The 15,101-nt window shown below is 38.8% G+C and overlaps 1 protein-coding gene across 3 annotated transcripts in view; it reads left to right on the top strand.

Annotated features, from left to right (window-relative positions):
- Positions 1 to 15,101, top strand: part of dapk1 (death-associated protein kinase 1) — an 86,366-nt gene that overhangs the window by 20,735 nt on the left and 50,530 nt on the right. For all 3 annotated transcript variants that reach the window (XM_038298260.1, XM_038298262.1, XM_038298261.1), the window contains exon 3: positions 13,645 to 13,866. In XM_038298260.1, the coding sequence (XP_038154188.1) occupies positions 13,645 to 13,866 (222 nt within the window). The remainder of the gene's footprint in view (positions 1 to 13,644; positions 13,867 to 15,101) is intronic.

The raw sequence follows: 15,101 nt of genomic DNA, 5'->3' as shown, positions 1-15,101 counted from the left end.
CCCGTGCAAACAGAGCTCTGTGTTCACTATTCTGTAAAGCTTTGTGGTGGTATAGATTATGATTTCCCTGTTGTAGTGTGTAAATTGAACCAATATATTTTTAACTGAACTTGATTATGAGCTGAAGTTCAACTTTTCCTCTTTTGCTTCCCTCTCATGGCAGGGAACTGCTTCAAACGAATTAGTCCAGAGCATCCACTGTAGGCTTTCTGCCCAGCAACAAGCACCAGTAGGTGAATACCTGGCACCAACAGAGAGGAATCTACCAGCTAATGAAATGGATATTACACCTCTGATGTAGAAGCCAAATTCAGAGCTAAAACTGGCCAGATATATTGTTTTTCCAGCTGGCTAGAATCACAGCCCATTTGAATGGAGGAGTTCCTTGATTGCTGCAGGGCATGTAAATAACAGCTTTAACATATCATATGTCAGTGTTATGCTAATTCCTTTCTGCACTCCCAGCGGGCTAGGAAAAACAAATACCATGTCTGAATAATGTTGTTCAAGGTTATGTTTCAGTGAGTGGTTTGCATTTAACCTAACGGGGCTGAATCCACTGCTGTGATCCAAACGGATCTGCTGTGCGGTGTGTATTGACGGCGAGATCTCACTCGTTGACTTCCCACTTGTCCGTCATCCTCCAGCAGTCCATGTGCGTGCAGACCAGCTCTGACTGAGAAGCTTTGTGTGCTTAGAGTCGTTCTGCAAGACTGCCTGCTGCTGTTCTTGACACTTCTAGGCTTTTCAGCACAATCTCCTATTCCACTGTAGTAGAACATGGAGCCAATCGATGGCTGACTCAGAGTGGAGTAAAGGAGCTGATGCATCAGGGTGTAGGACATAGTAGTAAGAAATATGCTGATCAGTTGAGAAACATCTGGTTTATCTGTATCCCTCTGCTATGGGTGGAGGATATTTCACGGTATTAGGAAACCTTGTTGCAATATTTTTGAATATTGGTAATGTCAGTTTCCAAACATGTATATGGATATTTTGTTAATTCCTTTCACTCCCATCTGAGCCCCTATCATGCTGCGATATTTTAGCTTTTTGAATAATGTGATTTTCTGACCTGTGTTAGGACAAACAAACAGTTATTACACTTCAATAGTTTGCAATATTAGCACAGACTAATTTTGCAATGAAGATGTATTTGTATTATGCAGCCATCCTTCATCGGTCTATTTGTCCAGCCAGACAGCCTGTATCTTTCCTTCATTCTGGGCTTTTTGCATGTGCGATATTTAAATCTTCTCTTTATCTGCCAAAAATGTTGGTTTAAAGGTATAGGGGAGGATGTTATTTTTCTGGGTGGAAATAAGTGGTCCTTCCAATTGTCAATCATTCTGGTGATATGTTCAGGCCACCATTAGGCCATCCTACGTGCTTGTCCCTAGGTAGCTATCTTTTTCTGTGCATGCGCACTTTTAGGCGTATATGTGTATTGAGCTACGGTTTCAGCCAGCCATTGAAGCTCACCTTTCTCACCACGGTTCTTTGAAAACATCTGAGGGTGCCATTGCAAACAGCAACTTGTAAACAGAGCGTGCATGAGGAGAAATTGGCTCATTCATGCTGTCGCACATGTTCAATAGGCATTCCCTCTCGGAAGCGGGTACACGGTTGTGCGGTGCATTTTTTTTAGTTAGTTTTCTTGATTTTCTTTATTCTTTTTATTGTAAAAACCTTCAAAAAAAAAAAAATTTTTTTAAATATACATTTTTGTCTTTAAATGAGTTTATGGATGACCATTGGGAACAAATGCTTCTTTGGGTTTGTAAAAGTTGTGTTTTTATGGTCTTGTAGTTTGCACATTATATTCTGCGTTGACTTTGTTGCCACCTTGTATTTATAACAGAAATGTGACATTTTGATATACTTTGATATATACATATAAATATATATATATATGTTTTTTATATCTGTCATTGTCGGCCTTGATTATATAAATTTTCCTAACAAGGCTCAACAGTCACATATTGATGATGATGAAGGAAACTTTGTCAGCAGCCCGTTGCATCATTCATATAATCAATACAGGGGCAACAGATCACTGCACAGCATTTTTTTTTTTTTTTTAAAGCAACATCTATTGGGTCTTAATTTCATCTGGCTGCAGTGGGAAACAGTACCTTTTCTGTGGGTGGGTGGGTGGGTGATTGGGTGCTAGTGAATACGATGATTATGCTCCCACCAGTGTGGGATGTAATGCGATGATGGATTATGGTGGGATTAAGGCCAAAGATTAAAAGCATTGTAACTCCCTTTTTCCAAAACAATCCACTCAGAATCAGTTAAATATGAGATAATTTATCGAGATTACCCCGTTTGAGCCGGATACTTCTCTGTGATTGGTTGTTGTCTTAAATTATCACCTGCCACTGCTGATTAGACAAACAGTGGTCTGGTTTATTGTTGAATGCACATACAATAAGGCCTTTATCAACTCATATCTCTTTTTTTAAGGAAATACTTCAGTGGACAGGTGCTTCAGTCACACCCTACCTGTTTAAAACATGGATTATAAACTGGGTTTATTGTCGCTTATTGTTAAAAGAAAAACAAACATGTATGAGACAGAAAAGTACACATCTTTCATATATATATATATATATATATATATATATATATATATATATATATATATATATATATATATATATATATATATATATATTATATTATATTATATACACACTACCCCCTAAAGGCACCTAGGCATCATAGGTTTCTCCTAGTATATTTACCTGGATGCAATCATTCTTTAAGCAACTCTTTTTTTTTCTTTATAGTGAATGACTCTTAAGCAGGATTTAAACTGTAACTAATTTAATCTGAGTCAGGCAGAGAAAATAAACAGATGCAGTGCTGGTCTTATTTGTCTGAAATTGTTGCTGCGTCAAGAGAATAAAGAACAAGCAGTAAAAAAATGTTCCAGTCGGTTCTTGCACCTCAGTAAAATCTGTAAGCTCTGTGTCACACCAGGTGGGTGTCTGTCTAATACGGTGTGTCATTAAATTCAAACCCTACCTGCCGATCTTACAGCCATGGTTAATGACACACACGGTGGACCAACTTTATTTTTATTACCTTTATAGGATGCCCTGTTATTTTCTTTTATTCTGACCAAATAAACAAATAAAAAAATTTAATATTAGAATTTATACATTTTAGTATTATGAGTTGGAATATTAATGGAAAGGTATGCACTTCTATTATATTTAACAATCAAGCATTTTTTTTGGATACTAACGATTATTCATAACATATTTCACCACTTTTCTCCTAACCTGATAATTTTCATTAGTTTATAAATATTATTAGAAACTTTTATGAGCCCTTAGATTATTCAGATAATCTGACTTTCACTGATCCTTTGACCAGGGATGCGCTTGTTTTTCCTACTCTATTTTAATTAGGTATTTAATTAGGTGTGTTTGACCACCATAGAAGCTGTGGTGACCCTCAGTTGTTCATTGATCATTTTGTGCAGCTTTCTTCATATTTTGCTCCGCAGGCTCAGATAAACTGTTTAGGTAAAATTTCTGCCAATAATTCAGGACATCTAGCCCAGATATTGAACTTAGCTTCTGAAAACTATACTTTCTGATTAACTTCTCTTATCACACTCATTTCCTGCTTTAACATTTTACTCCTGCTTCATCCGGCCGTTGTTTGTCTGTGAAAAGATATGATCAACCAAAACTAGTCTAGCTGCACTCTGGGTCCCTGAGCAACACCCTTAATCCCACACGGCTCCCCGGGCGGTGCGCAGTGGCAGCCCACTGCTCCCTGAGGGGATGTGCTAAATTTAAAGGTGATTTTCTCCAGTGTGAGATTAAAAAAGTTCAGTTCTTATTCTTAACCAATACATCTAGAGAGGGGTGTCCACCGGTGATTATTTATGGTGTGGTTAATCACCACACCACTGGATCTGTCTGGTGTTATCATTCTTTAAATATTTTCTTTATAAAACTGTTGCTGCAATCCTAAACCATAAGAGAGAAAAAAAAAAAAAAGTTCCTTCGTATGCTCTCTTGTGCTGCATTGTAGTGTAGCACACTTGTTATCCTCAGACATATTCCCCACTGACTCTCACTTCATTGATTGTTGTTTACAAAGCCTTTCTCGTTACCACTCCGCTTCCTTTATTCTGCTGCTGCCTCATCCTGGCAAGGCCAGACCTCCAGTCTGAGCAGCAGCCTCTAACTAAGAGGCGAAGGTCATCCAGGCGAAAGCTGCGCATTTCTGACACTTCAGCCTTTCTGCTCGCTTTGTTTGCACATGAGACACAAGATGGCTCACTGCAACCAAGAGGGAAGTTTGAAGTTGACATGTTTGTTCCTAGTTTTGTTCTCTTGGATGTTAGATTCTCCTTTAGGATCCCAGTTATTTAATGTCTTTCGGACAGGAGTGTTCTAACAACTCAGAAATGGAGCAAAATCTGAAACTCTCATTGGATTACAAATATGTCCTTGTGCATGTTGAGAATGTAAAAAAAAAAAAAACCTTTTTCACAGATATCTTGCAACAAACACACAGTTTGTGAGGTCGGTATTTTACCGATGTGCCAGACATCCGTTTGCATTTCTTAAATCTAAACGGATCCAATTTCACAAGCAAACATTTAAAATTCAATGCATCTAGGTCATACGTAGCTTTTACATAAAATAAAAGGATTAGAACTGACATCTTGTGCATAGAAAATGTGAATAATTTAGATTTCTGAATCCTTTAAGATTTCCTGTTCCTATTTAAGCTGCAAATGCTAAAACAAGGTAGGTGGTTTATTTCTTTGCAGCTTTAATAATTCCTAGTTATCCCCTCAATAAGATTGCCTGAACAAGCTATGCAGAGCTGAGGCTTTGAAGCAATAACTTAATAAAGATAAAATGAAATTTGGTCTGTCTGCCTGCTCTCTTCTCCTCTCTCTGGCTGCATGTACACCAATGAGTTCAGAGTTAGGTTTATGAAGCTCCAGATCATTATCATTCTTCTGTTTTCCTCTCTGTATGTTTGCAGTAAACCTGTAACATCAGCTGGCTGGTTTTGAATACCTGACTGTCTGTAATGCTGATCTGTTGCATGAAGCTTAAATCCACACCGTTTCTAGTAAAGCTCCCTGCAGCAACAGTGTCTTTCCGCAGATTTAAGTAATGCAAGGCTTCTTAAAGCATTGTCCAACACCCAAGCTACCCTGATAGACACAAACAAACTTCTCCTCTTCTCTCCAAAAAGCTGCTCTTCTGTCATCCCTCCCCCCTCCCAGCTGCTTTGGGAAAAACAAGTAGGCCAAAAGTGGAAAGCCTTGTCTGTGCTTGAAGCGCAACAAAAGCATCCGAGCAATTTGATCCTTCAGAGTATCTGAGGTTTTACGCTGGCTTGGCGAGGAGAGCTGCTCTTGAAAAACAGCCTCCCTGCTTCTGTTTCAGTGATTCCCAGGAAGGGGGTTTCTCCAGTGCCCCCTCGTTATTTCTACCCCTTCCACCACTGTGCTAATTCAGCAGCCATTGTGCAAGTCAGTGTTCTCCCAGCACATCCCAGGAGGATGACTGGGATTTCCTCTGTAGTTTCAGCTGGGTAAGACGAATAAGGGTTCTAACACCAGGCAGGAAATCGATCTATTACCTCATATAGATGTCTTGGAGAGAAAAGCTGCTAATCATGTTTGTTTTTCAGGGCAGGGTTTCGGTTTTATTTTCTGACCCCTCCTTCACCAGTAAGGAGGGCCGATTTGAGTTGTTGCCATCTCTTGTTTTTCTGTGTGCAGCCTCTGCTGCTAATGAAGGATGAGCTGGATTCTCCCTTCATGTGCTTACAGGAGGGAGGCTCCACAGTAGAGTTTGTTTAATTTCAACAGGTTGGGAGGGAAAATGTATGTACTTTAAATTTTTAACTCTACTGGCAATACTTTTCTGGACCAGAGGTATAGTGTATTGCCTTATGCTCTGGCTTCATCAAAACCTCTGCGTGTATGAAAGATAAATCATGGTGTAGGTTCTGGACCCAGCCCTGTTGGACTTCAATCTTGTAACACAATTACTGTTGCAAAACTTGTAAACACTTAAAGGATTGTGAATCATGGCCAGTTGGTTACCCAACATGGAGTAAGATGCGGCCAGAGTTGAGCTTCCTCCCATCATGGTGAAACATCTTTGAAAAGACATCTAATCCAGGTGCTGTGTCGGAGTGGAGTTTAATAGATGCAGAACATTACGTAATGCTCTCTGAACGGCATTCATGCAGTGGAAGCTAGAAACATGGTTTGTGTTTTAAGTGCTTTTGAAGAGGTGTTGGTTGGTTTAATTAGGGCCTGAGAGCTCTTTTAAAATGTCACAGAATAATATAAAATGTCAGCTTGGATTTGTTTTGCATCGAGACCTTTTTTTGAATACTGGATTTTTGTTCCTACTAACTCCTCTTATTTCAGATGCATGTTAGCTTTGTCTGACAAAATGCGAACGAGGGGGTGTGCACTGTGGAACAGAGATTAGCAAGAAAAATATAGTTTCAAATCCCAGCCTTTCTGTGCACACATGCATGTTCTCTCCATGCCTGCAAGGATTCTCTCTAATTACTCCTCCTGTTGTCCAAAAACAGACCTGGATGAATACGATTTATACTGCTCATTTGATGGAATGGTAAACGGTGTACCTCACCAGCTGGGGTTTGCTATACTTTCTAAATTAAGCTTGTCTCATCAGTAAAGTAATCAAAATGTTAAAATGATTAAACATAACTTTTCTCAAAGTCGGTTTGGCCTTCCTGGTTTCTTGTCAAAGTCTTGTGCTTTCTCAAACAAAGCAGAGAAATGTCCCTTCATACTGTAGAAACTTTTCTTTTCATTCAAATACCTTCAGAGATCCTTGTCTCCCATTTCTTCCTTGATGCAACTACAAAATTTTTTTGATGGTGCCTCTTAGAAATAGACTGGTGCATCGGCCAGCCGATATTCTCGGCCGATATTAGTGTTTTTTATTTTTTCTTGAATTGGTATTGTCCGATTCGTGCATGCAATCGTCAGTTCATCAGGCAGCCATGCCTGGAGTTCACCTAAGGCGCATGCATTGTCACTGCCACATTTGTTAACCATTCTAAATGTTTTCTTTTATTTGCTAATATATTTTTTTCTTTTTTCTGTCCAAATTAAGGTTATTGCAACATTTATAATGATTGCTTTTTTTATTGGGAAAAGGGAGGAAGAGAAAGTAATGTTGGCTACAAAGAATCAATGGCACATATTGGGGATCGATTTAGAATTATATCAAAATAATTTGGTAAGGGTGTCGGCCTTAAAGAAACCAGTATCAGTCAATCTATAGTGCCTTCCCTGATCAGTGAAATATTCTGGAGTTATGCTAAACACTTGGTAATTCTTTTGGTCACAGGATGTCATCAGATGTCTAAAGATGCTTCATGATAAAGAAAATGAAGTCTGCTATCTGCTCTTCATCCTTTGCAAACTTTCCGCTCCAGGTCCCACACCTTCTGGGATGACACATGTCCACAGCATGAGCGTTACGTTGTGGAAAGTTTTTCGGAGGACAAAACAAACCACTGTCTACTTTTGTTGTAGTTCCTGTTTGTCATTGTTCCCAGGTGCCGACATTCAAGTCCAAGCTAGCTGCTTAGCCTATTGTTGACCTTCCAGGTGATGCAGCCAAACATCTTTTGGTCAAGGATCTGACTTAGCTGTAACTCTGCACTTTTTCTTTTTCTGTTTCACTTTTTATATATTGCCATGTTTAAACAGCTCTTTGTAGCTTTGGTAGTCAGAAGTAGTTCAGTAGGTTTTAGTAATATGATATCAAAGTAGTAGAGCTGAGTTTGTAAGTAAAAGTATCGTATTACAAAGAAGTTATGTGAACAAAAGGCCTTTACGCTCCTGTTTCTGAAAGAAGCAGATCAGGCCCTGATGTCTGAACATATCTGCACAGAGGCCTGAGTGACAGACTCTTCAGCAACAATGGGCCAAGACCAGACTGAATGGGGGTGGATGTGTTATTAGCATGAGAAAACCTTCATCCTCAGCTCCCTCTTCCTCCTCACATTATCAGCTTTGTGTATCTGGCACTGTCACAGGACGAGTCACTTCCTTAAAACGCCATCATTCCTTTCAGCTTGTTGGTTTCTCAGCAAAGATCTTTAAGATTATTTTGCTTAGCAGCTTTCTCAACAGAGTCGCATCAAACTACATTATCTAGGACTTTTAATACCTTTTTAATACGTTTTTTTTTTATTGTTTTAAAATTTATGTTTAAGCATCAAAAAATATTTTGACCATTATAAAGCTAAACAAGACGATAATAACAAGAGATCATCTTCAGTCACAGGCTTCATAAGTACCACTGCAGGAGACCCTTTCTCCTACTGCCCTCATTTAAAACGTTTTTCCGCATTATTGTTGGTCAAAATGAGTCATTTCAGGTAAAATAATAACTTGGTTGAAATCTGGTGACTAATAGGATTTCCTCAGCGTACATCAGCAAAGTGAGCAAAAGTACTCAACAAGATGTGCAACAAAAGTGATGCAAGTGCAACAGTTTGAAACATTGAAAGCAAAAATTGACACCTTTTTGTCGATCAGGATCTCGGTTAGGATTTAGCAGGATTTTCCGACTAGAAACTTATACAATAAAACTATTTATAAAAATTTGTTTCATGGCGCTTAAAACCATTAACCACATAATGAATCTGATATCAAAAGGTAAAACCAGAAGGTCTCGATTCAAGTTTATTCACATTTATTAACATTCTTTAATAAAACAGTTAACATAAAACAGTTTATTCAGGTGCATATCTTCATAGCTGTTTCCATATATATATATAAAAAAAAAGCTTTTAAACTCTGCTATTAGTGGGAGTTGTGGCCTAGTGGTTAGGGCATAGGGCTTGGAATCCTGAGGTTGAGTTGGAAACCCACTCCCACAGACTGCCTCTGGGTCTCTGAGCAAGAACCTTAACCACCGTTTGCTCCCCGTGTGCCCCACGATGGCAGCCCACTGCTGCGCCGTATGGGTGGGGGACGTCATGGGGGTTAGGACGATTCTATGGGCCCTTGACTAACGGGGGGCCCAAAAGAAGAAGAAAAGATTTGTCCTGCTATATTTTTTTAAATATAAAAAGAAAATCCAGTAAAATCAATAATCTTCATGTTCTTTCTCATTTCTCAGCAGTAAACAGTAAAACAAAGCATGTATGTAAAAATCTGTGTCAATATTAAAACAGTTTAGTTAGATTTTTATATTCAGATTAAATTTAAACCATTAAAAGACATCTATAAATGATCGATCTTATGAGCAGCCTGAAGTTGACACATAAAAAGATGCATGTTTTATTGTCATTAGACATCCATATCAATGAAAAATAAGCTCTAAGGGCATCAAAATAATACGTCCTTTAATAAAGTTAAAGTAAAAACTAATAGGAATATATATTTTCAATCCTAAACCTATTTTCTATTCATGTGTTCATAGATACAGCTGTGCTTTTTTATTTAAATAAGCTGTTATTATTTTCATAGGATGTAAATGTAAAGTTTAAAGTTAATGTATATTTAACTTTTTCATGTTCTGATAATTTTCCTTTGTAAAAAAAATAACAAAAATTACATTGACATCAATCTTTATAGCAGTATTAACGCTTGCGTAATTATGGTTGAGAGTGAGGGCCCAATATCAATGTCTTTCATGGGGCCCCAAATTCCTGGCGGCCCCGCTACCCGAGGGGATGGGTTAAATGCAGAGTTAAATTTCTCCAATGTGAGATCAATAAATTTCTATTATTATTATTATTATTATTATTGTTATTATTATTATTATTATTATTGTTATTGTTGTTGTTAAAAACAAGCTCACACAAGCTTCCCGTGGTGTCCTTATTTGTTGTTTGGGTGTAAAAAGGGAATAAAACATCTGTTTGCCTCCATAACTTGATGAAGACAATGGTTTCCGGTGCCTGGCTTCTTTCCTTATGTATCTTCTTTTAAGTAGTAATGTTAAATAATTTGACAAATAGACACGTTTAGGTTTAAAAGTCACTGAGTTCTTTTCTGAGAATGTTGTATTTAGATAATTTCTCACTTCTATTTTTTTTTTTTTTTTAGATTATTTCAGTATTTTAAGGAAATCTATTTTTAACTTAAATTCATAAATATACATAAAAATCCATATTCTTGATCTTGTTGAACTATATTTGTAAGCTTAGCTTTAGTTACTGGAGTTCTTCTAAGCTTTTGGTAGCATTTAGAAAAACTGCTGCTGTAGGTGAGACGACGAATGTGTTGCTCTCTTGTTCCCATTTTCTACCAGAAACTGTACGTAGTTGACATTTTACAGCCAGAGGATTATATCCCCTCATCAGATATTTGTCCGTTCTAGTGAGGAAGGCATAGGTATGACTAAATAGTTTCCTAACAACTGGCCCTCTCATGGCTTTGTAGTGCTCTTGCTTTGCAGCAGAGGAAGGTTTTGCCAGATAAAATGCCCGGCTGTAATTGTTTGATTATGTTGCTTTGTAGAATTAGAAAAAAAAGATACAAAATGTGGCAGCGTCTCTCATTTTCTCTCACCCCTCACTGGCTTGTTCTCTTCCTCCCTCTGTGGGTGTTTGGTACACTAAGTGCTTTATGATTGCTCGGGCTGTGAGGAGGCGCAGTCGGCGGAGGCGTCAACAGCCCTCAGCCAAGTGTCCTCGCTTCCCCAAGTGGTTTTTCTGGCAGCGTTTTCGGATGAGCGACAGCACAGTCAGCGTTATCATGTTAAGATGATTGATCGGACAACAATACCACTACGTAATGACAGAACTGTTGTTCATTATGCAGAGTAATTATAAAATGTCAGGTGGACCAAGTTGTCTTTGCGTGTATTTTTTGTTAATCCATCTGACTGAAGCCCTTATATCTGCAGCTTTCCACCAGTGCAATGATACGAACTTTAATAATTACTAGTTTAATGGCGTCAGTAGTTGTAACTTCTGTCAGTTTTTAATTTCCTTTTTTGTAGAGATTTATATAGAGCATATTTTAAAGCTGACTGCTAAAAACTGCTAAAATAGGAAAGTTGAACTAATCTTAATGCAAGGAGCAGCCCTTGTAAATGCGGGAGTTGGTTACAGTCATGTCGCTTGAATTTTCTGTCTCTTATGGGCTGTTCAGTTCAAATTTTCAACTTGAAAATCAGAAATTCCAGCTTTTAAGGACAAATGGAAAACACTGTTGGTCCTCTTTCCTCAGGGAAACAATCCTCGCCACAGTTGTTATTGCTAACAATGAATTTACTGATCGGTTAAGATAAATTAATTATTTTTTATGTTGATTAGTCAGTGTTCTCTCCAGCCACACTGAAAACAAACTGATTTCAGTCACCAAATTAACTACTAGTTTAGTTAGTTAAAGGAATAGTACACCCAAAACATGATTAGCCTTCATTTTCTACTCACCCCCATGCTGAACAAAACTCTGGAGTACTTTTTTGATATCTCAAATGCATCTGGAGATCTGGGAGGCTTCTTGCTGTCTGCTGACATTCAAATAATGGAGGTCTATGGTGACCGAGACAGAAAGGTCCACAAAAGTCCACAAAAACTTGTCAATATTCCTCCATACTGCTCGTCCAATGTAATCCAAGTGTCCTGAGTGGGTAGCATCCAGAATTTACTCGAAACGAAGTCATTTAGAACGTTTTAGAGCCTAAACAGTAGTGTATAGGATTTCCTAATAGCGCCCCCATGCGCGCTCACGATTCTACGGAAGCCGGCAGACCAAACCAGCGCATTCAGCTCGGCAAAGAACTCATGCTCTTCCTCAACACTGAAGTCCTCAGACATTTTTCTTTCGTTGTTTCTTTCTTTGCACAGGTAAACAGCACATTTCTTCTTCTACGCTTGCATTATCGGCAGACCAGACGCTGAATGCGCACTTTCTTCCGGTTTGGTCTGCCGGCTTCCGTAGAATCGTGAGCGCGCATGGGGGCGCTATTAGGAAATCCTATACACTACTGTTTATGCTCTAAAAACATTCTAAATGACTTCGTTTCGAGTAAATTCTGGATGCTACCCACTCAGGACACTTGGATTACATTGGACGAGCAGTATGGAGGAATATTGACACGTTTTTGTGGACTTTTGTGGACCTTTCTGTCTCGGGCGCCATGGACCTCCATTATTTGAATGTCAGCAGACAGCAAGAAGCCTCCCAGATCTCCAGATGCATTTGAGATATCAAAAAAGTACTCCAGAGTGTTGTTCAGCATGGAGGTGAGTAGAAAATGAAGGCTAATCATGTTTTGGGTGTACTATTCCTTTAAGACAATCTGTTTCTGCCTTGGATGGTTTGATAAAACTTAATTTATATTTTTAGCATAAAACCTTAAATGTCAGGCATTAATAAAATGTTTCAGAAGAGTGATCATAGTGCTCTGCATCATCAGTGCTCTGTCTGTCTCCCTATCATCTCCCATATCAGCAATGCGCTGCTCCTGCTGCTCTAGACGCACTGCGGGACCTTTTGCTGTGCTGTTTTTAAGACTCTTTATCAGCTGCTTTTGCTGCCTCTGCTGCTTTAGGTGTGAAGGTAGCATTATGTCGTTAGCTCGTGTCAGAAGCACTCGGTCTCGGCTTGTTTCGATTTCTGAAACATCTGAACACCTCGACATACGGCATGCGCGTTCATGTGTTTTGAAGGCGTGGTTTCGAGGGGTGGTCTGAAGGGAGAGGCATGGTTGTGTATTTTAAAAAATACAGCATGCTGTAACTGTTTTTTCAAGATCTCCTATGGCACCTTTAAATACTTAGAAAACCTCACTATCCCAACATTCAAATAAAACACATTCCATTTTCAGTAGAATCTGGATTTAACAAACATATACATGTTTTTCTGCCTCTTATTTTTATTTTGCTGTGATGTATTTATCAGTGACTTGACGTCCAGCTGTCGGCTTTTCTTATCGGGTCTTGAAAGGTTGAGTTTTTGGAACCTTCACCAAAGGCTTCTGAACTTCTACAAATGAAGTTAAATTTGGTTTACTTGGAGAAATTACTGCAGCGAAATATGAGTCCATGTATGAGACATAATCCAGGCATGCCAGACATTTTTCACTTGTAGGGTGAGGCTTGCCTGGTAAATGGAAGTAGAAAACATCTTTCCTGGTTTGCCTGAAATCATCCTAATGTTAATCTGAATTGATATTAATGGCATGTTTTACCATTTGGTGGACTCTCTGCTACCAGACGGCATGCACCATGATTCATCCACCACTTATTAATTAAATCTGTTTCTGATCAACACTTCCAGTGCCTATTTTTGCCTCCCACTCCCTTTGGCTGGTATATCTGAAGGAAGGAAGCACCCTGAAACTCTCATATTATCTTTGTATTATGCTTTTAGTCAGCATTTTAAACACTGAGTATTTTGTTATTGAGTCTCCTTACAACTGATTTATGCGTTCACTTTATTACTGTTTTTTTCTATCCGACTACCCTGCTAAAAAAACTACCGTCAAGTTTTTATTTTCTCCGTTTCATTTGGTCCGTTCCCTATGACTTAAACATTTAGTTTTTATTATTGTTTGATTTTACTACTCAAATAAATGTAATTGCCTTTTAATGGATCTTTGGACCTAAAAGTACCGTTTCTGATTGCAGCGGTCAGTTTGCCGTGGTCAGAAGATGTCGGCACAGGAGAACAGGTGTGGAGTACGCAGCCAAATTCATCAAGAAGCGACGCAACAAATCAAGTCGCCGCGGGGTGACAAGGGAAGACATCGAGCGAGAGGTAAACATCCTGAAGGAGATCCAGCACCCGAACATCATCACCCTGCAAGAAGTCTTTGAGAACAAAGCTGAGGTCATCCTGATCCTGGAACTGTGAGTAGCTGCTTCTATTTCAACTGCTTTTAAATCCCCAAGAGCTTCTATTTGTTTTTCCTCTGTCCTGTAGAAAAAACTAACACATTTTAAAACTTATCTATTTCCCTCGGGTAGCGCAAACCTTAAACCAGTCTCAAAATTAAGCCATTTCTTTTGCAATCTGTTGGACTTTTAATGCGTAAAATGAGGACTGAATTTATCCTCAGTTTTTCTATAAAGCTGAATGTTTTCCCCAGACGTCGGTAACAACACATCCATGAATTAGTTTTGTGCATTGAAACCGACTAACACAGGGAAACATACTGAACCTGTGTAGACGGGGAGATGCAGAGCATAAAAAATTTGACACCAGCAAATATCTGTGAGACGCTTTAAAGGAAATCCTGCCAATTAGTGCATAGTGATGTCATGTGGCTCAATCTGCACTGATGGACCCTTTCTTCCCTGTTTGTTAACTAGCTTTGCTGGTTGAGTTTGGTCGTCAGGTTTTGAAACTAAGAGAACCTGTCGTGTAACTTGAACTGTAGATTACATCGACCTGCACAGCTACAGTACATCCAGCAAAACAATGACTCCTAAACAGCCGTCTGTGTCAGATGGCTGTGTGTTATTAATGAAAATATTTTCCAATTTAGATTTACATCTCATATCCAAGTCATGGTCAGCTTTTATTCCTGTTACAGCTCATGTGAAGGAAATGCCTGTCTCCAAGCAGCAGAAATGCAAAAATTTGCCAGAGAAATAAAAATTAGATTTGATTGAAGCAAATGATTGATGTCCCGTAACATTTGGATGCCCTCCTGCTCCAACAAACCTCCTTCGAATGGAAAACTGTGTGAAAACCCCTAGAGGGGACCCCTTAGACTCAGCTTTGATGGAGCACCTCACAGCAAGACAGAGACACTTAAAGATTTAGCTGCAGACCCCTGCTTTGAGTTTCAGCTGACAATTCAAATTTTGGCCTATTTTGATCCATTTTATAATCTGTTTCACAAAAAGAATGACCTGAGTAAACCTTTTTTGTGCTCATCATAAAAGCGTGTTTTTAGGATGGAGGTAGAAGATGCATTTGTAATGCATTCTAATGCAACTTTTTTTTTTCTCAATATTAATCACATAGATTAACATTCAGGTCCAATAGAGGGTAAATTCACAGATTATCTCTTGCTGATTGACTTAGCACCAAACTCATCTGCCTGTGCGCTCAGCATTGGAGGAAGAGGCTGTGTTTA

Source organism: Cyprinodon tularosa, unplaced genomic scaffold (genome assembly GCF_016077235.1).
Source record: "Cyprinodon tularosa strain WSP-4 unplaced genomic scaffold, ASM1607723v1 ctg404, whole genome shotgun sequence".
NCBI classification, from domain to species: Eukaryota; Metazoa; Chordata; class Actinopteri; order Cyprinodontiformes; family Cyprinodontidae; genus Cyprinodon; species Cyprinodon tularosa.
This window is presented reverse-complemented; position numbering and strand designations above follow the sequence as displayed.